At 61.3% G+C, this 24,064-nt stretch overlaps 3 protein-coding genes across 6 annotated transcripts; 2 read left to right on the top strand and 1 right to left on the bottom strand.

Annotated features, from left to right (window-relative positions):
* The first annotated feature begins 76 nt into the window (after positions 1-76).
* Positions 77-16,810, top strand: GALNS (galactosamine (N-acetyl)-6-sulfatase). 4 transcript variants are annotated; one of them, XM_068991664.1, is made up of 14 exons: positions 77-199; positions 3,356-3,479; positions 4,048-4,122; positions 4,403-4,505; positions 6,387-6,530; positions 7,140-7,206; positions 7,605-7,732; positions 8,024-8,163; positions 9,259-9,362; positions 9,608-9,744; positions 10,249-10,351; positions 11,968-12,089; positions 13,381-13,498; positions 15,278-16,810. In XM_068991664.1, exons 1-14 carry the CDS (start codon positions 83-85, stop codon positions 15,362-15,364), a joined length of 1,569 nt encoding a protein of 522 aa, XP_068847765.1. In that variant the 5' UTR covers positions 77-82; the 3' UTR covers positions 15,365-16,810. The 4 variants fall into 4 exon arrangements, with proteins under 4 accessions (XP_068847765.1, XP_068847767.1, XP_068847764.1 ...); XM_068991666.1 differs by having other exon boundaries at positions 4,379-4,505; positions 12,022-12,089; XM_068991663.1 differs by having other exon boundaries at positions 4,379-4,505.
* Positions 16,811-16,819: 9 nt separating this feature from the next.
* On the top strand, positions 16,820-19,402 carry APRT (adenine phosphoribosyltransferase). The gene is made up of 5 exons (XM_068991668.1): positions 16,820-16,962; positions 17,069-17,175; positions 18,473-18,606; positions 18,861-18,939; positions 19,042-19,402. Exons 1-5 carry the CDS (start codon positions 16,883-16,885, stop codon positions 19,182-19,184), a joined length of 543 nt encoding a protein of 180 aa, XP_068847769.1. The 5' UTR covers positions 16,820-16,882; the 3' UTR covers positions 19,185-19,402.
* A 502-nt stretch (positions 19,403-19,904) lies between these two features.
* Positions 19,905-23,804, bottom strand: CDT1 (chromatin licensing and DNA replication factor 1). The gene is made up of 10 exons (XM_068992738.1): positions 23,574-23,804; positions 22,975-23,100; positions 22,745-22,884; positions 22,063-22,260; positions 21,826-21,971; positions 21,568-21,668; positions 21,023-21,211; positions 20,630-20,767; positions 20,344-20,545; positions 19,905-20,124 (listed from the first exon to the last, which is right to left on the bottom strand). Exons 1-10 carry the CDS (start codon positions 23,802-23,804, stop codon positions 19,961-19,963), a joined length of 1,635 nt encoding a protein of 544 aa, XP_068848839.1. The 3' UTR covers positions 19,905-19,960.
* Positions 23,805-24,064: the final 260 nt, after the last annotated feature.

The following is a 24,064-nucleotide window of genomic DNA, read 5'->3' as shown; positions in this document are numbered from 1 at the left end:
CCACCGCCAGGCCGGAAGGAAGCTCGCTTCGCCGGTCAGGTTCCTGCAGCTTCCCGGTTCAGTGGCACTTGGCCTGTTTGCCATGGCGGCGGTTGCTGTGGCGACCAGGTGGTGGCTGCTTCTGATGCTAAGCACCGCGGAGCTGGGGGTCGCGCCCGCCACTCAGCCCCCCAACATCCTGCTCTTGCTTATGGACGACGTGAGTGTCCGCGCGAGCCGGACTCCAGGGAGGGCTGCTGCGCTCGGCGCGGGGTCGGGGGCAGGGGAAGGGCGGCCCGCGGTGTGCGGGTCATGCCTGGTTCTGCCGTCCGCAGCCTGGCTCTTGAGTGAAGCTGAAGTGAGGTGGTCTTTTGCGGGCCGGACCAGGAGAAGACCTTTGTGCCCCGCGCCTCCACTGCTCCATTCCTGCCCCACACCGCGCAGGAAGGTCTGAGCGGTAGCCCAGACCAACTGTGATGCTGACCACGTGAGGACCAGGTCTCCAGGACCTCTGCTCACCTGTTGCCCTCCAATTCTCCGGGCGTTGGTGGCAGAAAAAGAGTGCAGAGCTGACTGAGACTCCGGCCTGCCTGTCCTGAAAGTCCCTGCTGCTGTCTTCGCCCTACTGGACCAGAGTTGCTTGGTCTGGCTGCTCTGGCTCTGCTGGAATTTCTGGCCAAAGGTCAGGTCTTTGTGGGGCGGTAAAGAACTGGACCAGAGGAATGTCCCCTGTTGAGCGTGTGTGTGGCCCCAGGGCACCTTGGTAACTCTGGTGAGCCCATCCTGGGGATAAACCGAGCTGTTCCCAGCTTCTTTATGACTTGGTTCCCGTCCTCCTTCCCAAGAAAGCCAGGAATGTATTTTGGGTGAGTGAAATGGAGGTTCCCACACACATTCAGTGTCAGAAGAGTTGCGAGTAAAAATATCTCAAAGTTCCCCCAAAAGGCCAGCAGAGACACTCCCAGTAGTCTTTGGACTGAGGCCACGAGCCTCACATTGCTGCTGGATGCTCCTGGCTTGTCGGAATTGCAAGGTTCTGTGTGTGTAAAACACTCAGATTTCAAACATCTACTACAAGAAAAAAACATAAAATATATCTCATGCAACATTTTTTATTATCGAAGTAATTCTTTGGAGTGGGTAGCTTATCCCTTCTCCTGTGGATCTTCCCACCCAGGAATCAAACCAGGATATCCTGCATTGCAGGCGGATCCTTTACCAGCTGAGCTACCAAGGAATCCCTAATTCTTTATTGCAAAAAGCCAACAACGTTCAGATAAGCTAGAAAAGATCGCAGAGCCACCAATATGTAGTGGCTCCTCTCAGAGGTGAGGTAGAATGTGTTTCAGTTTAGTCACAGCTGTTCAGACACCTTGGCTCCCAAAGGGGCCCCAAAGCTCCTGTCTTTGGGAGCCCGTCTGATGGCTGGCTAGGAAAACTTTGCTTCATAACCAATACGTGGGTCTTGGAAATGCTTGCTGTGTCATGGTCAGCCTTCTCAGAGCTGAGGTTCCCAGGCAGGAAGGCTGGTTAAGTACTTAAATCATCAAGGCTGAACCACGCTGAGCCCTTAGTCTCTCCCATTTCTGCCTCTCCTCTCCCCAAGGTGACAGTTCATTAGTGAAGACTGACGCTGCAGGCTTGTTGAGATGGTCGTTTCCTGGATTTATGGAGCTAAAAAAAAAAAACCTGGAAACTTCCCTGGTGGTCCAGTGGCTAAGATTCTGCACTCCCAATGCAGGGGGCCTGGGGTTCAATCTCTGGTCAGAGAACTAGATCCCACATGCCGCAACTAAGAGTTCACATGCCACAACGAAGATTGAAGATCCTGCGTGCTGCAACTAAGACGTGGCACAGCCAAATCAATAGCTTGTTTTTTTTTAAAGAGTTCGAATTCTGCACCAAAGATGGAAGATCCCATGTACAGCAACTAAGGCCCTGCTCAGCTGAAGCAACAAAACAAAACCTGAGCGCACACCAAGTGTTTCTCTTTGCTTGTTACTGGGGCTGCTGGGTGACAGGCCTAGCGGGTGGCTTCCCGGTCTCTCTTGCATTCCTTGAGCGGTGGAGGGGGACCGATGCTGGGCACATCTTACTCAAGGGGGCTAACCGGGAGACTGTCCATCTGGGTGCCCAGGATGGGCCCCAGGAACCGGGAACAGCAGGCCAAAAGACCCTGGTGCCCCCACCTGTCCTGTGTCATCTCCTCCTGTGACTTTGGCAGCTGAAGCCTGGAGAAGTTGGAGAGACCTCTGTCCTGGTCAGCGAATGTTAGAAAACAGACTCAGAGCAACTTGAGCATTAGTGGGGAGCACAGCTCTCCAGACCAGACAGGCTTCAGCCCCTCGCAGTGCTGTGTCCTCACCCGGCCTCACCCCTACAGTCACCAGGCCTGGGAGCGCCCCCCAGCAGGTCCTCAGACCCGGCGCAAGCCCAGTAGGCATCAGCTCTTGGAAGCTCTTAGAAGATGCTGAGTAGCTTTTTCCAGTGGTGCTGGCTCACCTCTGTTCTCTGGCTGGTGGGCGGGGTGGAGCGCAAGGGCACAGAGCACCCTCTTGCCCACCTGGACCCTAGTGCCATGTGTGTCTCTGTTCTTTACTTGTGAAACAGGACTAAGGAGGCCCCTGTGACTCCTGGGAGGTGAGAGGCTGGGCTGTACAAACACCGGCTCTGCATCCCCACAGTGTCCTGAATCTCCAGGGCCTCCTCCCACATGTGTCGACGAGGACACACACATGCGCACGCGCATGATCATTCCTCATAGCCACGTGTGGCCCCTGTACTGCCTAGAAGCCCAGAACATCCCACTAAGGATAGCAAGGCGGAGGGTAGGAGGGGAACCACAGGGCCGGGGTCTGGTTGCCTTCTGCACAGGTGCAGGCAGGCTGATAGATCTGTGTTCAAGATACGGTTCCGTTCACAGGTTCTGAGTGAAAAGAAACTTGATGGGGGGGCCTCTGTTCACCCCGGTACTGGGTGGACAGACTGTGTTCTGTCCACTGTTGATCAGTGATGGACTTGGGCGTTTTCTTAGGGCTATCGGGAGTCCTGCTATGGTGGACATCTGCCCCGTGTCTGGGTGCCGGCCGGCTTGGTTCTCCGGGTGGCAAGCTCAGGAGGGACCACGGGTCTTGGGGCCTCACTGGGTTGGCTTTGTGGGCCCTCACCGCTATTTTCAAATCTGAGTTTGCCCTGTGGAGTAGGACGGCCTCCTTGTCTGTGTGGAGGGCAGAGGAGTCTTGGTGCTGGTGCCCCATGAGCACGTGGGCTGGCATCTGCACCGGGGAAGCGGCAGACTGTGTCCTGGCCACACTTGGGGCACCAGGAGCAGCTCCGGCTGTGTTCTCACCCGACCTCCACATGCTCCTTCTTGCAGATGGGGTGGGGCGACCTGGGGGTATATGGAGAGCCTTCCAGAGAGACCCCGAATTTGGACCGGATGGCCGCGGAGGGGATGCTCTTCCCGAACTTCTACACTGCCAACCCCTTGTGCTCCCCGTGTAAGTCAGGGCCGGCTCAGGCCACCAGGGCATGGGGGCAGTGGGCACGCATGGAGCAGGGGGACAGCAGTGAGGTGAGGCAGGGTGGGGGGACCTGCAGGCCGGGAGGTGGGATACAGGGGGTGGGGGTGTGGAGGGGCAGCCTCAACTCAGGCGTCCATCGAACCTTGGTGCTGGGGAGCCCCCAGGATCCACCCCCTGGGGGACATGGGGCCACCAGAGCTGTCAGAGGTCACCAAGGGCTTGGAGCCTGTGGGGACCTTGGCAGCAGCTGTTCATTCATGGAGCTGAGTTCAGCGGCTCGTTCAAGGGAGGCGCTGGGCTGGGGAAGTGGTTGTCTGCCAGAGGTGTGGGGGCCCTACAGGTGAGGAGAATCTCTGATCTCAGGATGAGAAGTAATCCTGGTGGGGCTGGCCACGACCCACAGGGTGTCCCAGGAGCTGGAGAGCATGAGGCGGGAGGCTGTGCACCCACCCGGCTCTCCAGGGGCTTCCGGGACTCAGGCACTGCAGGGCCAGCCTCAGGCTGGACGTGTGACACATGTTTCTGTTGTGTCCCTTCTGCATAGCCAGGGCAGCTCTGCTCACTGGACGTCTGCCCATCCGCAGTGGCTTCTATACCACCAACGGGCACGCCAGGAACGGTAGGCTCCAGGGCGGGCTCCCTGACCTGGTGGGGTTTCCCGTGGTCCTTGGAGGAGGGTGTGTTCCAGAGACCCCAGGGGTGGGCCCTCTCCTGAGGTCCAGACCCCCCTTCAGGGGCATGTTTGCCTGTCCCACCCTGGTAACAGCGCTGACAGTGACATATAGCTGGAAGACTGGAAAAGTGCCCGGGCAGTGCCACCCCCACCAGGGCTCTGCCCCTCGATCCTCATGGTGCATGGCCTCCTTTGTGCGCAGCTCACAGGCTGTGTTGCTCTGCAGCCTACACTCCACAGGAGATAGTGGGGGGCATCCTGGACTCGGAGCTCCTGCTGCCGGCACTGCTGAAGGGAGCCGGCTACGCCAGCAAGATCGTGGGCAAGTGGTGAGTCCCACACCCTGCCAGCCAGCTCCATGACGAGGCTGGTGTGTTGGCTGCACAGCATCACCAAAGCAGCCCCGTTGTTGCACACACATGCCAGCACGGAGGACACGTCAGGAGGCTCCGTCTCGTGGTGAAACCAGGAAGCAGGCAGGGCTGGAGGGTTGTGTGGTTGGGTGATCAGGGTGATGATTAGGTGACTGTGAGATGTCTCCTCTCCTGCTCCCCGGGGATGCCCCCATGCATGGCCCTGGAGGTTGATGCAGAGGTCAGATGTCCTCTCTTCCCTCTCCTGATTGTTGGACCTCTCAGAGACCAGGCTTGCCTTCCTACAGGAAGCCTCCCTTGCTTTTCCAGACCTGACTGTGTCTCTTTCGCTGCTGCTGGGCTTCAGATCCTCTCCCCTTCAGCCCCCTGGCATGCACCTTCTCAAGCACCTCATCTGCACCTTTTGGGGCCCCTGCTCCACCCAGTTGATATGGCGGCTAAGGGGGTGGTCTGCAGAAGCCAGGAGAGGAGACTCAGCAAGTCGGGGAGTCTGGAGGCTGCAGGAGCACTTCCTCATTCCTGAGACCAGGCGGAAGCCATCCTGCTGAGTTGACAGGCTGGGAGAGGGCAGTGGCTGCAGCCCGAAGCCAAAGAGGGCATGAGCGTTGTAGAAGCCTGCATGGCTCCAGCAGAGACGGGAAGGCCTGGGGAGACAGTGGCTGGGCCGCACCAGGGCTGTACCCACAGGGGTGAGTGCCTGTGATGACTGGTGCTCCTTACCCAGCCTGGCAGCTCCACCCTGGTCCAGCAGACTTCTGTTCATGGTCAGTGACTCAGGGCTGCCCCAGTTGGAGGGGGAACCTGTCCCCACGAGCTCCGGAGGCAGGTGTACCCTGGAGCAGGAAAGGGCATGGCAGAGCCTGGAGAAGCAGCCGGCGTGGACTCGGGGAGGTGGACAGGCTGGGGTCAGGACAGCCCTGGCCAGGATGAAGATGGGCTCTGAGACCTGCAGACAGCGCTGACCCCACAGCTGCTCTGGGACTGGCTCTTTGAATCAACAGCTTCACACAAGCTGGACCTTCATGGGTGTTTCTGTTCCATGAAGGCCGTTTGGGCTGAAGGACTCAGGCCCAGCCCTGCCGTGTAGCTGTGGCCCAAAGAGGAACCACCTCTAAAGAGAGCTCAGGGCAGAGCTGGTGCAGGTATCCCCCACCCTACCCCGCACAAGGGCTGCAGAGGCCGACAGCTGTCCCTCAGAGGCAGAGCGGGTCAGGACCCACAGTGGGGGACCGAGAGGTTTGCCTATGGGCACCCAGACTCTGCTGCTGGCCAGCTCAGCTCTGGCCCTGTCCTGCCCTGGTGCTCCGGCCACATCCATCCTGGCCTAGTGACCAAGCAGCATGGCGAGCTCACGGTCACCTGCGGTCGGCCTGTGCCAGCAACCCTGCAGACGTGATTCTAGGAGACCTGTCCACTTCCCAGGGTGAGGGCACCTTGCCCGGACACTGCTTTCCTAAGCCATGCCTTCTCAAGAGTGTCTCTGGCAGAAGGACCCGACGTGGGAAGGGGCCCCTGGGTGGGAGCAGGGGGTGGGTCTGAGCACGGCCTCAGGAAACAGCTGGGCCATCACCCTGCAGGCATCTCGCCATGTTCTCTTGTTGTCCCCACTGGCTCCTGCCCAGGCATTGAGCACAATCACCAGGACCTGGTCCAGGCAACCCCAGGGTGTGCTCCCTCTGCTGTTCCTGGGTGGCCACGGGGGGAGGGGCTGTGGCCTCCGGGCGCCAGACTCAGTGCGCCCTGGGCTGGCAGGACCTCGTCTCCTGAGCCTTTCTCCAAAGGTGAGGGTGGTTGCTCTGCGGAGCTCCCTGAAGTGCCCTGGGTTCCTATCTCCAGGCACCTGGGCCACCGACCTCAGTTCCACCCCCTGAAGCACGGATTTGACGAGTGGTTTGGATCCCCCAACTGTCACTTTGGACCTTACGACAACAAGGCGAGGCCCAACATTCCCGTGTACCGGGATCAGGAGATGGTTGGCAGGTATCGAGTCCTGGGCTCCACTCCACCAGCTCCTCCACACGCCCAGACTTGTCCTGTGAGCCATGACTGATAAGCGCCCCACCTCAGGGGGCTCCTAATAGTCTCAGGAAATACGCTAAGAGCCCCAGACGCTTTACTCGGCTTCGAGGGTTCAGGCCCGACCCCTGAAGCGGCCAGAGGGCTGTGTTCCAAATGGTCAGCCTCATTCCAAGCCACTGTCCGGGGCCCATCAGCTGCAGGATCACCTGTTCTGACCGTCGGGCGGCTGCAGGGCGGGGTTTGGGTTAACTTCCCTTTCTTTGTTCCTTTTTATTATTTGTATTTTGCTGGAGCTCATTACACGTCAGTGCACCACAGAGCTGGGCAGCTCACCCAGCACCGCCCCCCTGCACCCCAGAGAGAGGCCCTGCACCCTCCACAGCCCTGGGGACCCACCCCTTCCTCTCCCACTCCTGTCTGTCTGCTGGGCAGGGGGCGCAGCCTCAGCCCCACCCCCATCTGGTCCCCCAGGACCTGGGAACTTCCAGGCTCTGACTTCCTCCAGGAGATCAGGGAGGGGGCTTCCCTGCACTGAAGGCTGATCTTTGTCTGGGTCTGTACCGTTTTCAGATTTTATGAAGAGTTTCCAATTAACCTGAAGACCGGAGAAGCCAACCTCACCCAGATCTATCTGCAGGTGATGGCTGCCAGTGCTGCGCAGGCTGTGGGCCCAGGAGGGGGTGGTCTTGGGTGGGACGACAGGGCTGGATGGGCCCTGGGCTGGGGAGCGGGGTGGTCTCGGGCAGGGATGATGGGGCTGGATGGGCCCTGGGCTGGGGAATGGGGGGGTCTTGGGTGGGATGATGGGGCTGGGTGGGCTCCAGGCTGGGGAGCGGGGTGGTCTCGGGCAGGGATGATGGGGCTGGGTGGGCCCCAGGCTGGGGAGCGGGGTGGTCTCTGGCAGGGATGATGGTGCTGGATGGGCCCTGGGCTGGGGAGCGGGGTGATTTCTGGCAGGGATGATGGGGCTGGATGGGCCCTGGGCTGGGGAGCAGGGTGGTCTTGGATGGGGATGACCGTCGTCCTTCTCCTTAGGAGGCGCTGGAGTTCATTCAGAGGCAGCAGGCAGCCCACCGCCCCTTCTTTCTCTACTGGGCTGTTGACGCTACACACGCACCCGTTTACGCCTCCAAGCCTTTCCTAGGCACCAGCCAGCGAGGGCGGTGAGCCCTTGGCCTCAGAGACCTGGACCCCCAGGGTGGGAGCAGCAGTGGGGGGGGTGTCAGCTGTTTCTGATCACCTGCAGGGCAGAGTCACTGTCACAAGTGACCATCAGCTGTGGATGGTGAAGCATCTGTGCCTCTTCCAGGGGGTGGACGGAGGGCTCGGCACTACCCCAATTCCACCTGAGACTGACCCGCGTGCCCCTTCCCCTCCATCCCTGAGGTTAGGCTCCGACCACCCTTGGGTCCTGACGCCGCTGGCCCCCACTGACCGCCCTGTCCTTCCCACAGGTACGGGGATGCCATCCGTGAGCTGGACGACAGCATCGGGAGGATCCTACGTCTCCTCCGGGACCTGGGCATCGCAGAGAACACCTTTGTTTTCTTCACGTCTGACAATGGTGCCGCTCTCATTTCTGCGCCCAGACAAGGCAGGTGCCCCAGCAGACAGGGTCCACTTAGGGCCCCTCAGCTCCTGGCCCACTGCAGGCCTGCTCGGACCCCTGGCCTCCAGGCCACTCAGGTCTGAGGCTTTTCCACGTCATGGAGGGAGGTTGTTACACCTGGCTTTTCATGGTCCCATAAGGGTTTGTGTGAAACCTGTGGCAACGTGTCTCTCTATCTTTAAAAAAAAAAAAAACAACACTGGGGGCCCAGGAGGGCCTGAGTCATTCAGCTCTGTAAGGAAGGCCCCAGACTGCAGGAAAGCCTCCGGGCCTGGGCCTGCATGGGGAGGCCCTGGGAGACCCTGCAGCTGTGAGTCCTGGGCAGAGAGGGGCCCAGGGATGTTCAGGGATTGCACCAGAGCGCCTGGCCGAGAAGGAGCTGCAGGGGGAGGGCAATATGGTGATGACCCACGTATGCACCTGCAGCTGGAGAAACACGAGGAACAGCCCTTGTCAGCCACTGGCCAGTGACCGTTGCTGGCCCTGTGCCAACCAGCAAGGTGGGCTTTGGGCTGCAGGGAAGGGATGAGCCACGGGGTTGCTGTTGGAGAACGTTGCACTGCTGCGTTCATCTCCCGTCCCCCGGGTCCCCAGGGGGCAGGAACCTCCCTCTGTCATGGGCATGTTAGCCAGGGCCGGGCTGACTGCCCTCTGCCCAGAGATTCAAGGACTGCCTGCTCAGAGTGGGGCATGTCTGAAACACGGGGTCTGCACCCCTAGGGCCCAGCACACAGGAGCTGCTTGTGCACACTAGCATTTAAGGATCCAGCACCTGCCAGGCTTGGGGTTCTAACTGTCTCACATTTCACGTCTCACCAACGGTCTACATGCTCTGTGCGTCCGTGGTTGCTGTCCACAGGTTGTTTACAACCACAGCTCTAGGTCACATCCCTCTCCAGGCATTCCGACCTTGAACTTGAGGCCTGAACCCCAGGGTTGGTCCTTTGTCTCCAAGGTGGCCTTGGTGCTTCAGCACCTCTGAAGGGCCTGGCAGGGAGCCAGGCGGACAGTCATGTCCCAAGGTCGAGTGCCCGGCAGGGTGTGTGTAGCCCTGGGGACTCAGGCACTCAGTCTCCCCAGGTGGCAGCAACGGGCCCTTTCTGTGCGGAAAGCAGACCACATTTGAAGGTGGGATGCGGGAGCCTGCAATTGCCTGGTGGCCCGGACACATCCCTGCTGGCCAGGTGAGTCAGAGCGGGCCTCGTGCCAGGCCTGTGGTCATCCTGGGGCAAGAAGGCTCTGTCCCCTCCAGGCCTTCTCCCTGTGCTCACCAGGACACACGTATGTGTCATCAGTCAGGGACTGCCTCTGTTTTCCATGTGTGGACATGCTGCAGGATGTAACTGCATGTGTGTGTGTGTATGCGTGCGCGTGTACATGTGCATTTCATTGTGCGCATCCAGGCAGCACAGCACCACGTGCTTTGCAGGTGAGCCACCAGCTGGGCAGCATCATGGACCTCTTCACCACCAGCCTGTCCCTTGCAGGCCTGGAGCCACCCAGGGACAGGGCCATCGATGGCCTGGACCTCCTCCCCGCCATGCTGCAGGGCCGCCTGACAGATAGGTAGGTGTCCTTGCCCAGAGGGAGGTGAGATCCAGGAGACTTGGGCGTGAGACGCATGGTGGGGCCGAGAGGCCTTGTTCCTTCCCGTGGTGTCCCTCACCACCCTCTGCTCATGTCCAGCTCCTCCCGGGCGCTGTCCAATCATTTTCTCCAGCTCAAGACCAGCTACTGTTGTGCTCAAACAAAATCAGTTCTCCTGATTGCTGTGAACAAATGCAATTTCTAAAGTGTGAAAAGCATAGCTGGAGCAGGTTTACAGCCGGGAGCGGACAGCTTGGTCCTTTTTTTCTGTCTTAAAACCTGCCACGAGAGATTGTTACCGCAGGGTCAGGGGTTGGGGGATGCTGGCCGCCATGGTCCTCCCTGCCAGGCCACCTGCCAAGCCCAGGCACCACCCCCTTAGTCCGCTGCCAGCCTCCCCAGAACCAAGGATCATGGGCCTGCCGAGGGACCTCACCCAAAGCCCAGGGACCATTTCTCCTGACCCTGCCGGTCCCCCGACAGGCCGATATTCTATTACCGCGGCAACACACTGATGGCAGTGACGCTTGGCCAGTACAAGGCCCACTTCTGGACCTGGACTAATTCCTGGGAGGAGTTCAAACGGGTGAGAGGTCTCGGCCCCATGGAGCCATCTTGGGGAGGGCTCCGTGCCCCTGGCCTGGTGTCCTGGGTGCCACCTGAGGTGTCCTGGGAGCCACCTGAGGGTGTCCTGGGTCAGGTACTGGGTGCTGGACTGAGGGAGGAGAAGGGCTGTGCCATGCCTGTCCCCACCAAGTCCGTGACCTCCCCTTGTAGGGTGTCTGATGCCCAGTGGTTGAGGCAGGAGGGAGGGTTTGTGTGTGCATGCGACCTTCTGCATTTATGGACTAAACCCACAAGGTCAGCTCAAGGGCACAGCTCTGCTCCCTCCCTCCCTCCCTCCCTCCTTCCACCCTGCCCTCCAGAAGCCAGTGCTGTGCTGGGCAGGCCTCCCCACACCCATCCCTGCCTGGCTGGGCTGCAGTGGTGGCGCTCAGCTGCAATGCCCCCGGGGCAAGGCCTCCCTCCTGTGAGCAGTCATAAGAGAAAAATCCAGTGCTAATTAGTGGGCTCTTAATTAAATAGCTTATTTGATTTGCATCCAAATTATAATTTGTGTCTTCTGTCTAGACTAGGATTCTTTTCCATGAACTGCTCAGCTTTTTTATGCTGAACGTGGTTGTTTCTCCCACCATTAAATCCATTTTTGTTCTCCAACTGGTCTGCTCCCAGAAGGTCAGAGGGTACCCACTTGGGACCCACCTGGGTGTCCATTCTTGCCGCCTTCAGCAGCTTAGACGGACTCTGGGGTCTATAGCTTGGTGCAGACAATGGAATTTCCCAGGCTTCTCAGTTCCTGCTTTACTGAACAGCAGAATACTTGCTGACTGGCTGGCCAGGGTATTGGGAGGATTGCCTGTCAGAAGGATCAGGGAGCATCACTGTGTCCCCAGCCCTGGTCAGGATTAACATGCCTAGTCAGGGTTCCACTCCAGATCCTGTAAACGATGTCCAATGGTGGCTGGAGACCTCTGTCCAGCAGCTTATGGGGCCCCGGGGTCCCAGTCCTTCCGGAGGGTTGCCCTGGCCTCACCTGACTCACCCAGGATAGCAGCAGGTGGTTCCCTGCACTAAGTCAGGGAGCCCCGGGGGGCATCTTCCAGCCTGGGGGACTCACTGGCACAGGAACCCTATCTCACACGAGCATCAAAGGCTGAACCCAGGGGCAGAGCTCACCTGGAGGGCGTGGAGCAGGGCTGGACCCTAAGCCTGGTGGAGCAGATGCTCCAATTCCTGTTAAAGGCGGACATCGGGATCACCTGTGTTTCCTCTGGCTTCAGGTCCATAGTCCCTCCTCTTTAGCCGGCCAAGGGTCTTGGACGAATGCTGGCCGCCATGTACCTCATCACTACAAGGCTCGTAGGGTGGACGTGAGAAGCTTTGCTCTAGGAATTAGAATGTGGACTAAAGTATTTTAAAGAGACTCACCCCTCCCCACAGAAAAGTACTGAAACCCTAGGGGACGGTGCTCGGGGCAGGTGGTGCAGCTCGGGGCAGGTGGTGCAGCTCTGGGCCGGTGTGGGAAGGCTCCGTCTGCGGTTCCTGCTGGGCTCGCTGGCTACTGCCGTCCTGTAACCTGCTCCGCCTCAAAGAGCCCCGTGGACCGAGCACTCACCTGCACACCCCCACGTCTCATTTCAGGGCATTGATTTCTGTCCCGGGCAGAACGTCTCAGGGGTCACTACCCACTCGCAGGAGGAGCACACGAAGCTGCCTCTCATCTTCCACCTGGGCCGAGACCCTGGAGAGAGGTTCCCCCTCAGGTGAGCCGGGGGCTTGTGGGGGCCCAGGACGCTTGCACAGGTGGGAGACTGAGGCTGGAAGTTAAAACCAGGCTGAGGCAGCCTGGGAGTCAGTGTGGAGCTGAGACCTGGCAAGAGCAGACTGCAGGCCCTGTGCCTGTGGGGCCCCAGCAGCCTGACTGCCCCCTGGGGCCACACAGAGGTCAAGGCCAGTGAGTCACTGGCCCTGCTCTCTTGCACCCCTTAGTTTTCCATCTACTGGGCTTTCCCCTGAGTCACATCCCAGCACCTGCTTCTTGCTCCCAGTGTTTGTTCCAGCCAGGCCATGGCACGGGTAGGGCACATGATCCCACCCCCAGCAGCCCCCAGGCCTTTAGCCCGCCTCATAGATGGGTAGTGTGGGTCTCCAGGTCTCCAGGTGGGGTATAAGGAGAGACATTGTCTGAGCCCCGCCCTGGATAGCAGATGTGTGTGTTTGTGTGAGAGAGGGAGATACATGACTTCCAATACAAGTGCCTATTAGACGGTGGCGGCAGCAGCAAGCCCTGCCCCTCGCTGGCTGTGAGCTGGCCAGATGGTGTCCCCTGAAATTCGAGGTCCCAAGGAACATACCTGCCACTGTGCCCCCAGGAGACCCCACCATCACCATCAGGGTCACTGGCCCAAGAAGAGGGCCCAGCATGGATACCAGGCTCCCCCAGTCGGGGGACCACATGACTTGCATGGGGTGACTTGGGGGACAGAGCTCTAGGCAAGAAGCCCTTGGAGCTGCCACCTGGCTGGGAAGTGTGCAGGGCTGAGCACGAAGTCTCCCAGGCATCTCCCCCGATGCCATCACACAGGATCCTGGGGAGACTAGCTGGTGGGACGAGTGTAGACAACAGCAGGACGCCGAGGGCCCAGGAGCCACGTGGGCTTGGTCCAATCCGCCAGGACCAGTTGCTCCAAGAAAAAGGAGCCTGGGCCAGAGGATTAAAAGGGACCCCAAGAGAAGAAAGAGCCCCCCGTTTCTGGGCAGCACTCCAGGGCTTCCAGCTGAGGAGCAGGTTGAAGAGTCACAGCCACTGTCCTGGGCCCCTGGCTCTGCCTGAACTCTCATTTGCTGGACGGTTCCCTGGGTGCCCACCTCAGGGTGGGCAGGCAGAACAAGAGGGGTCCACAGCCCCAGCCTGTCTTTCTGGCAGGTTGCCAGATGGTGACACCTGGAGCAGGGCTGTCCCATCAGTGTCCCCACACCTTGGTCTACTTGAGTGGGCTGCTGGGCTCGCTCTGCTCTTTCCCCACCTCGTGACCTGGTGCCGCCTGCCTGCAGCATTGCCAGCATCGAGTACCTGGACGCCCTTCGCAGGATCACTCCGGTCGTCCAGCAGCACCAGGAGGCCTTGGTCCCTGGACAGCCCCAGCTCAATGTGTGCAACCGGGCAGTCATGGTGAGTGGTCTGTACATGGACTGTGGGGGCAGCCTAGGGCCGTGTGCATGCTGAGCTGTCTGCCTCAGACACGAGCCCTGCTACCCTCCTGCCGCTCTGGCCACAACCTCACAGGAGCAGTAGGGGGTCTCGGCCGCTCTGCAGGAGCAAGACGAGCCAAACCCGTGGGGCATGTGGGTGTGGACCGGCTGGGTGGATGGCCTGGGGTGCAGCCAGCCCGTGAGCCCCGCTCCTCACCCACTGCCACCAAACCCTGCTGGAGTTCTGAGGATGGATGTGCAGCCCAAGCTGCTGCCCTGAGCTGGGTGGAGGAGGGAGGGCGAGAACTGAAGGACATTGAATGTATTCCCTGGGGGTGAGGAGTGCCAGGGGGCAGCTGGCTTTGGGGGTGGCCTGGTCACTGTGGTCCACATCCAGGGCTCACAGGGAAAGATTCGGGGCAGGGGCCAGCAGGGACTCCCCATCCCTTGGAAGGACACCAGGCTGGTATTCTGGCCCGTGGACTCAGCAATGGAGCAGAAGGGCCCCGTCTCGGGACCACCAAGGTCCCTCAGGTCCCAGTGGCTGACAGACCTCCACCCGGGGAAGAGCCCCTAGTGCCCCCTCCAAGCCCGTCCTGTCGTCTTGGACACGGTGTTGTCCCCACCCCAGCACACCGTCTCCAGGTAGTGGCAGTTGCCATGTGGCTCAGAGACCAAGGGTTCTTGATGACAGGACGGGAGATGGGGAGGGGCCAACCTGACGGTCGCTGCCGCCACCTCCTGGGCGCAGCCAGAATTGCCACGGCTCCCAAGTGAGTGAACAGTGGGGGTTGGGCTCAGACTGTGAAGTGAGCACTGCCACCAGAGGTTCAGCGGCCCACACACGTGGGCACCTGCATGTGCGCGCCAGTGTGCAAAGCACTCCCCAGCCTCCACGCTCTGCTCCGCCCAGCTGCTCTGGACCAGCGGGTAGACTCTGGATCGTGTCTTCGCTCTCAGGACAAGAGCGGCTCACAGCCCGTCTCCCTAGGGCCTCATCAGACGCCCTCCTGGACCCCCAGGCGCACAGGCTGGGCCCAGAATCTGCTTTTGCGTACACCCGACCCCTTTCTCTGCCCTGCCTCAAAGGTTGGAAACTGCTCCCTTTCCTAAACCTGGCTCTGCCAGGTGGCCATGCATCCAGAGGGCCACCTGATGGTGTTCAGGGCAGGGGAGACTTGAGCCACGGTTCTCACAGGCACTGATGCTCCAGTTTAGACTCACGGTCTGAGGGGGGCGAGAGTGGGTAGAGTGACTCTGGGGAGGGCATACTTTCTGTGTCGGGGGACCCGGCAAAGCCACAAAGGCTCCCTCTCAGGGATGTGAGTGTCCTGTTGCCAGGAAATCATGGCCACACAAAGCAAGTCTGTGCATGAAGGAGCAGCTGGGCAAGCCTTCAGAGGCACCAAGGCCACCACCTACATAGCTTATGGGGCGGGAGGAGTCTGTCCCACCCCCGCCACCACCACCTGGGAGCCTGCAGAGGCCATGGTGCTGGGCAGTTAGCAGACTGTCCCCTTCGGTGACAAACAGGGCCTGTTAATACCAGGTTGCCGCAGGGCAGTGTCTCCTGTGTCAGCCTCGGGTACAGAGCTGCTTCCAGGCCAGGTGGAGATGAGACAGGTGGTTCCACACTGTGGCGTCCATCTGTTGGGGTGGGGCAGGTCACAGGCCTGGGCAGGGCATGAGTCTGGACAGTACCAAGTCTGGAAGTGCTTGGAGTAACTGCATGTCCTCTTTCTGAATTTTTATTACCTAGAACTGGGCACCCCCAGGCTGTGAAAAGTTAGGGAAGTGCCTGACACCCCCGGAGTCTGTCCCGGAGAAATGCTCCTGGCCCCACTAGCGACAGCCTGGGTTCATGCCAGGCCCAAGCCCCGGGCTAGGAAAGCTCTGGCCTCAGAGCCCTCGGCTGGAAGAGCACCAACTTCCTCTGCCCTGCCTGCCTGCCAGACAGACGTCGCCTGTAGCCAGCAGCGGGACCTGCCTGAGCCCAGCCCTGGAGTCTCTCACCAGCCGTCCTGGGCCGCCTGACTGCTGCCTGGGGCCCACAGCAGCCCCTGAACGGGAGGCTACTCGCCTCATGTTCCCACCCTGCTCCAGCTACCTCATGGCCGCCTCATCTAGGGCCTGAGTTCTGTCCCAGGACCCAGAGGCGGAGATGTATCCCCTCGAGGACTGTGGTCCTGGTGTTGAGGCTGCCTGCCCATCCTGTGTTGCCCCGTGGCGCTGTGCACAGGGCTTCCCCCAGCACCTCCCCCGCGTACCCCACCGCCATGGTGCAAGGGTGTGGTGTGAACACGATGGGGGCGGCCAAGGGCCTTTCTGACCCAGAGCCTCGCTAGTCCAGTGGGGAGTGCTGATGCCAGCACCTCCTTTAGACATCTTAGACACTCTGGGGTTTGTCTGTGCCTCAGAGGTTCCCTGCCTGCCCTCCCTTTGTGGAGTCCAGGGTGGCAAAGCTTGAAGATAAGCATGAGCCAGCCTGTGCATAGCTTCCAGGGGACCCGCCCTAAGGGCCTGTGGGCTGCTCCCATCTGGTGATTTCCGCTCTGCAGACTGCCCTGCCAACTCTACTGTTAAGACTTGGGGAATGGTGAAGAAAACGGGTTTAGAATAAAGTAAAAGGCATTTAGCTTTTATGAAAAACAAATTCTATTTAGGGAAGGTGCCCCCTGGGTGCCATGGTCGGGGCTGGAATGGGCCAAATGCCTGGGCTTTCACCTCTGGCTCTCCTCTCCCTCAGCCCTGAGTCTTCTGAACTGCTCCCCTTCAGGCCCTGCTCCGAACCCCTTCTTGCTCCGGTCCTTAGGCACCGGGGGCTGGTGGGGATGGGGGTCCTGGGGGAAAGGCCCCCTCGTACGGTGCTGCCAGAGCTCGGCCAAGACTCACTGGGAGGGAAGGAAAGTGGGCGCGGCTGGTCGGTGCGCGCCGCCCAAGGCCTGGGGTCCCGGCCACAGCTGTGCCAAAGACCTGCGGGCACTCTCGGCTCGGCCGAAATCGGGCGAGTATTTCCCCGAAACTCTGGTTGGGGCTGCGTAGACGCTGTACTCCATCAACCCAGACTCACATCTGGGCCCTGCGCGAACGTCCTCGAGGCGGGGACGCCTGTGTTCTGGGCACCAGAAACAAGGGAGCGTCTTAAAACCAACCGTACTTAAGACTCGATGAAATACGGTACCTCCGGCGGGAGGAGGTGGCCCCGCTCCTTGGGGCCCCGGCCCCGCCCCCCTCCCGCGCCGGAGCGGAGCTGCTGAGCCTGCCCCTGGCGTCCGGCCCCGCCCCCTGGGCTCCGCTCCCACTCGGCGCAGGCGCGGAGCCGCCGAGCCGGCCCCTCGTGCCCGCGACACGCGCGGAAGTGGCCATGGCGGATCCTGAGCTGCAGCTGGTGGCGCGGCGCATCCGCAGTTTCCCCGACTTCCCCATCCCCGGCGTGCTGTTCAGGTAACGGGCGACGGGAGGGACTGACGGGGCCGCGCGGCCAGGGCTGTCGGGACGCGGTGGCCTCTGGGTGGGTCCGGCAGTCACCAGGCCTGTCCTCGCGTGCCAGGGACATCTCGCCCGTCCTGAAGGACCCCACCTCCTTCCGCGCCTCCATCAGCCTCCTGGCGAATCACCTGAAAAAGGCCCACGGCGGCAGGATCGACTACATCGCGGGCAAGTGGGGCGGCGGGCGTCCGCTGGGTCCCCGGACCCTCCCCGAGGCTGCGCGTGTCCGCCACGAGGGCGCGGTGTCGACGGTCCTTTACTCTGGGCAGGGGAGGCTTGGGGAGGGCGGCCGCATTCTGCTTAGGAGAGGGCTTTGGCAGGGGGGGAGGGGGGACCTACCGGACGCCCCCAGTGAAGTTGTAAGAACAGACCCGTTGCCCTACCCCCACTTAATCCAAAGTGGGGCAATAGGCCCCTTCAGCCTGGGCGGCTTCTTCGGTGGCTGCCGGCGGCGGGCTGAGGGCTGGCACGCCAGTTTCCTGCCCCAGCCCTGGACAGATGGGGCTCCCAGGCTGACCTTCCCCAGGGCCAAACATGCTTGCTTGTTGTGCCAGGCCTTGTACCCAGTGGAGGGTTTTAGGAAAACCCAGAAGATCCGAGGGAGAAGGCAATGGCAACCCATGGGTGGAGGAGCCTGGTAGGCTGCAGTCCATGGGGTTGGGAAGAGTCGGACACGACTGAGCAGCTTCACTTTCACTTTCACTCATTGGAGAAGGAAATGGCAACCCACTCCAGTGTTCTTGCCTGGAGAATCCCAGGAACGGGGGAACCTAGTGGGCTGCCGTCTATGGGGTCGCAGAGTCGGAAACGACTGAAGCGACTTAGCAGCAGCAGCAGCAGATCCAAGAAGACCTTGTCAGGTCATGTGTCTCGAAAGCCCCATCTCTGACCCTCTCTTGACTCCTGAATACCCTGAGGGGCCACTGCTGGGCCTTGGAAATGGGAGGAGCTCTGGCTAGCAGAGGTGGAGTCTTTCCTCCAGAAGCCTCCCTCCCTAGCCAAAACTCCCAGGTGAGGAGGGGACCCTGAGCTCCTCCAGAAGGGCTCAGTCTGTCCCCGAGGTGGCCGGTGCAGTCACAGCCTCTCCTTCTGGACTTGAAGTTCCCAGGGCAGATGCTGAGCCATCTGCAAAGGGCATTTCAGGTACCACCAGCCAGTGGTGAGCAGCTGAACTTCGGAGAGAGGTCAGGTGACTTACCCCAGGCCACATGGCTATTTCCACCAGTGTGGAGTGGCCCCTGCCCAGCTCCTGACCTCTTGCTCTCCAGCACACAGGAGTCCTGGGATGATAGGGGAGTCTGTCAACATCCCAAAGTGGATGGGTGTTGTTGGCCTCTCACCTGGAGCCCACAAGGCCATGTGTCCTGTGTCACGATGGTTACGTGTCACTGTCCAGCCCTAACTGTGGGGACCCAATGCTGCTGTTGCACACGGCCTCCCCCAACACCCCAGGTCTCGCCGACAGGCCTAGACTCACGCGGTTTCCTGTTTGGTCCATCCCTGGCCCAGGAGCTGGGCTTGGGCTGCATTCTCATCCGCAAGCGAGGGAAGCTGCCGGGCCCCACCGTGTGCACCTCGTATGCGTTGGAATACGGGAAGGTGAGAAGGCCGGGGGGTGCCTCTGTGGACCATGCATTCCCAAAAGGAAAGCCGTGGACTCCAGTGGAGCCCCCGTGGTCGGAGTGGACATGGGAGCTCAGAGAGGCAGAGGAGCTGGGCCAGGCTGACACAGCCAGGAGACAGGGTGGGTTAGAACTGGGCCTAGGAGGTGGCCCTTGTTAGTTCCCCAGCTCTGTGTACCAAGGCTGTTTTTTGGGGACACTTGTAGGTCACATGTCTCCTTTTCTTTGCAGGCTGAACTGGAGATCCAGAGAGATGCCCTGGAACCAGGGCAGAAGGTGGTGGTTGTGGACGATCTGCTCGCTACTGGTGGTGAGGGTCTTTCCCCAGCAGAGTGGGCCTGGTGTGAGGTAGGAACAGGCTTCAGCTCGTCTCCTAGGGGCTGTCTCCATGGTCCCTTTCTTCCCCCACCAGGAACCATGTGCGCAGCCTGTGAGTTACTGGGCCAGCTGCAGGCTGAGGTGCTGGAGTGTGTAAGCCTGGTGGAGCTGACCTCACTGAAGGGCAGGGAGAAGCTGGGGGCTGTGCCCTTCTTCTCCCTCCTGCAGTACGAGTGACCCCAGCCCCAAGCCACCTGGAAGAAGAGAGGATCAGCATGGGCAGATGCAGGAACCCCCAGTGGCCACCAGGGGGCACTGGCTGCCCACCTGGACTTGCTCTGTGTCTGTGGCTGAGTGACTTTCTTCAGGGTGGGGCTGGCCCTGAGGCCCTGCTGAGGCTCTGGAAGCCCCATGGCCTGGAGCTGCTGGCTGGTTGACAATGGAATGAGAATAAACAACTTTCTAGAGCAGTCTCCTTCCCACTGACAGGGTGAAAGGGCCCACTAGGCAGGCCGGGCACTTTCAGATGTTAGCATTCGGTGGTTCTCAAGACCCGTGAGCTGTCTGCACGCACAGGGGCACCCCAACTTGCCTTCCCTGTTGCTGTAACTCATCACACAAACATGCTGACTTCCAACAACTTTATCTGACAGTCTAGAGACCAAATACAAGATCCAGGGAGTGGGTGGGCATGGCTGCTTCCTCCTGGAGCCTCCAGGGAGACTCAATCTCAGATTCTCCATCGGCCTGCCTCTGTGGGGAACATGTGTGATACCGGGTCCTCCAGGAGCCCCTGTGGGCCCCAGAGAGGGTAACTCTGGCCGTCACGCTATCCTCCCCCACCCCCCCTTTTCCCTGCATCCTGTATACAAAGCAGGGGGCCTCTACCAGAGACCCTCTAGCTCAGCAGCCCAAGCCCAGGCCAGCCTGGCCCTCATGAGACTCAGGACAGGGAGAGCAAAGTGCATCATTTTCTGAAAGGGAGTAAGACGCCCAGCATGTGTCCACCGGGCTCACAGGGTCTCCTCTGCACGGGCCAGGCAGGCCAGCTGTTCCATGACACCTGCCAGGTCGGTGGCCTTGTCCAGCTTGACGTAGGTGTCCGTGCGGATGCGGTGGAGGCTGAGCCAGTCAGGCAGCAGCTCAGAGAGGAGCTGCAGGTGCTTCTCCATCTCCCCTGCAGAGAGAGTGGAGTGTGAGGCTGGGCACCAGGACCCTGTCGAGCCTCCCACAAGACAGGAAAAGATGCCGCAGTGACCTCACAGCCTCACCCAGCAGCTCGCACTCCCACGGAGACCCCACCATGGGCTGCCCTGCCTTGAGAGAACAGGCAAGTCCCGTGGGGCCTCAGGAGGTGACCCCAAGGGTACGGTGCCCACCCTTACTCTGCACTCACCGGGGCTCATGGCTGCTCGGTAGCTGCCCACCATCCTGGCACAGGCCACCTCCATGGTGAGCGCCGGCTTGCGCTCTGACACAAACATGCCACGCAGCACCCGAGCCAGCTCGGGCAGCCGCTCGAGCCGCTGCAGCCGCTGCTCCTGCTCTGGGCGCCGTGTCATCTGCGCCAGCTGCTTCTGCGCCTCTTTGGCCCGGATCTGTGGTGGGCATCAGTGCTCAGGGGCCTGTCTCTCTCTTACACACACACACACCCACACACCATGGAGACGATGAACACTCACTCGCTCCAGCAGGGCCTGGGACACCCCCTTCAGGGCAGGTGGGGCAGCAGGTGGAGTGGCTGGCTGTGCCAGGCTGGGGGACCTGGGGCTGCTAGGCTCGGCTGTGCGCTGAGCCAGGTCACTCAGGGCCTTCTCCATCTGGGACAGGTAAGAAGGGAGAGGTCAGGGGAAGCCTCCCCTGTCCAGCTGCAGGGGAGCCCCCAGGAGCCCTGTATCCAGCCCAGGTTCATTCCAGCACATCCAGGGCCCATGCTCGCCTGCCCAGGGCAGTGCCTGCCGGTGGGCGGTACTCCACGGTGGGAAGGGCATGTCCACCCATGCTGAGGCCCATGGCCAAAGGGGGAGACTGTCAGACACCAACATGGGGGTCAGGCCGTTCCACCCCAGCCTTACCCTGGGTGACATCAGGCTACGGGCACGGGCCAGGACTTCCTGGGCGGTGGTCAGCTTCTCCACAGCGGGCGGCTGGGGCAGCTCGGTCGGCTCAATGTCAGGCACCCCATCCACATTGAAGCGGGGGTGCCAGCGTGTCAGCTGGTCCTCTGGCACTTCCATGGGAGGGTTCAGGGAGGCCAGGAAGGCCTATGTGAGAAGGAGGGCACCCGGTGACCCTGGGCACATCTGCCCAGTTCCTGTCCCAGCTAAGCAATGGGCAAGTTACTTCACCTCTGAGCCGCAGGGGCTCAGCTGGGCTGGGGGCAAAGCAAAGAGCACCCAGAATCATCTATGGGACTCTTCCCAAGCCTCTGGGGGCCAGAGGCTGCAACCCTCAGTTCCCAGTTTGCCCAGCCCTACAGCCACCCACGTGTAGAAGACGGCCAAGCAGAGCAGTTAGAAGAACTCTAGGATTCAGCTTTGGGAGGAGCCCATTTCCTGTGGATCCGATGGGACCGCAACAGCAGGAATAACTAAGCACTGAAGCTGGGGCACCTGCTCACCCTGTGATGCTCCCGGACTCGGGCCACCAGGTTCTGGCTGAAGACCTGGCGCCGCTGCAGCAGGCGCGACGCCGTGAGCTGGGGGGCTGCACTGCCAGCCTCTGCAGGAAGAGTCAGGGCCTGAGCCCCGGGGCCAGGCCTACCCAGTCACCCAGCCCACACCTATGGGTCTCAGATGAGGCCCAGTGCCTGCCACCTCACACCCATGCTCAAACTGGGCAGCGTCCCAGGCAGGAACCCAAGGCCTGGTACACTCACGCTGGTCCAGCAGCGGCTCAATGGTGAGCTGGTAATCGGACCTTTTGATGCCATCCTTGAAAGTGGGGACGAAGCGCTCCTGGCGGAAGTGGTAGGAGCCGGGGTACACGGTTTTGATCTGGCCCACATTGCGCTCCTCAAAGCGTCTGTGGGAAGAAGGTGCAGGGGTCAGAAAGCCGGGGCAAGAGGGCACACAGACTTCAAGAGCAGGACCAGGCCCTGGCCCACCCCACTCACTTGCGCATCATGTCCTGGACGCCCTGCTTGACTTTAGCGAAGGTTACGGTCTCGGAGCGGTTGTAGAGCATACCCACGATGGTGTCCATGCTGCGGAACATCTCGGCCAGCACCTGGTACTTGTAGGGCAGCACAAGGCCCGGGGGCCCAGGCTGGGCCAGGGCATGGAAGCGCTGGTAGGCTGGCATCTGCTCTCCACTGCCAGGAAGGGAGCAGGGTTGTGAGAGAAGCACCAGACCCACCCCCTCCAGCGCTCAACGGTGGGCAGAGTGGCGGGGGAGATCCCAGAGCTGCCCCAGGATACACTATACTCCAGTTTACAAAGCCCCAACATGCCTCCCCGGCACAACGAAGGGACAGAGACAAAAGCATGGCTTCAAACCCAGCCATCACCCAGAGAGGTCCGCGACCACCTCCAGCCCCGGCTTCCTTGCCTCTAAGAGGCATATGATAACCACGTGACCTGGGGGTGGGAGACAGACATGCAGCCGAGCAAAACGTACCCAGTAACTGGCCCCTCTCCCAGACAGAGGCTGAGACCTGTGGACTATGCTGACCCCCTTGGAAGGAGCAATCCTTACACCCAGCTCAGCCAGGTCCCCTTATACCCAGCTCAGCCCAGCTTCATCAGGCCTCCCATCAGCTTACCCTTTCCTGGGGTGCCTAGCCACCCAGGACTCACCATGGCCCCTCCAGGCGTCCCTCATCCTCTGGAGCACTGGGTTCCCCAGCATCCTTCTGTGCACTTGCTTTCAGCTCCTGGACCCGTGCCCCCAGCTCCTGTGCCCGCTGCAGGCACGACTTGAGCTCAGACAGGGTGACCTTTGAAGGGACCTGTGGATACAGGGTGCATCAGTCCGCCTGTCACCCCACTCCAGTCCACCTACCCTGCCCTCAGTCCAGCCTCCTCACCTTGTTCTCCTGGGCTGCCAGGCAGGGTCGCCCACCAGCTGAGCGAGCAGCCTTCTTTGTCTCCTTGCTCTGCGGAGAAGGGCACTCTGGGGAGACAGGGGCAGGCGGGGAACTGGGGCCAGAGACCTATGGGAAGGACCCCAAAGGTGATGAAACCACAAGACCCTGGGGTGCACCGTCTGCCAGAAAGCATCTCTCCAGTCCCCTCGGTTAACCAGGAGACGCCCACTCCCAGCCAGGTTGAGTCAACCAGGCCCGACCCTCGCCCAGTCTTGCAGACGAGCCTGGTGTTAACCAGCCCGCTGGCCCTCTTCCAACATTGGTCAGACCGGGCATCCCCGCCGCCTCGGACGTCCTCGGGAAGGGAGGACCCGCACACTAGGTGCACGTGACCTGGCCCAGCCCCTCCTCCCACTGGGGTGGATCTAGGTTCACCCCGGGCTTCCAGGCCCCCTGTCGGTGCCCTCTTCCAGGGCAGGTCTCTCCAGCAGCCCCGCCTCCTCCCCGCCCGGCACCAAACGCCTCTCCACGGGTTCCCTCCCATCTGTCCGTCACCCCAGCCTCAGTTTCCCCCTCTCCTCCGCGCCCCGCGCTCTCACCGCGTCAGCCGGCAGTCTCAGCCTCTTGCGCGCGGGCGGCACACGCTCGTCGCGCGTGGGCTCGGCAGGCGGGCGGGCGCGCTTGCGGCTGCTGCCAGGACCCGGAGCCGCGGCGCAAGGCGCGGACTTGGCGGGGCTCGGGGTGCGCCACGCCGGCTTGGCGCGCGGCAGCGTGGTGCTGACCCCGGGACGGCGGCGCGCAAAGAAGTCGGTGAGGCGGCGCTGCGCCATGACGGGAGCGGCGGGATCAGAAGCAGCAGGAGCACTGCGGTGGGCCGCCGGGCGGAAGTGGAGCCGCGCTTCCCGCGGATTTTCGCGCCGCACCCTGGCTCCGCCCCCGCCATGGGCGGGACCATTGGCACCACGGCCAGGGGAGTTGGCGCGAAATAGACGCTCCCGGGCGCATGCGCGCTGGTCCTCTCGCGCCGCTCTCGCTCGGGCTGCGCCTGCCGCGCATGCGCCACTCGGAGGGCCTGGGGTCATTGGCTGTG

The sequence above is a fragment of the Capricornis sumatraensis genome, chromosome 20 (genome assembly GCF_032405125.1).
Source record: "Capricornis sumatraensis isolate serow.1 chromosome 20, serow.2, whole genome shotgun sequence".
In the NCBI taxonomy this organism is placed as follows: Eukaryota; Metazoa; Chordata; class Mammalia; order Artiodactyla; family Bovidae; genus Capricornis; species Capricornis sumatraensis.
Note: the sequence above shows the minus strand (reverse complement) of the source record. Positions and strands in the feature narration are given on the sequence as shown.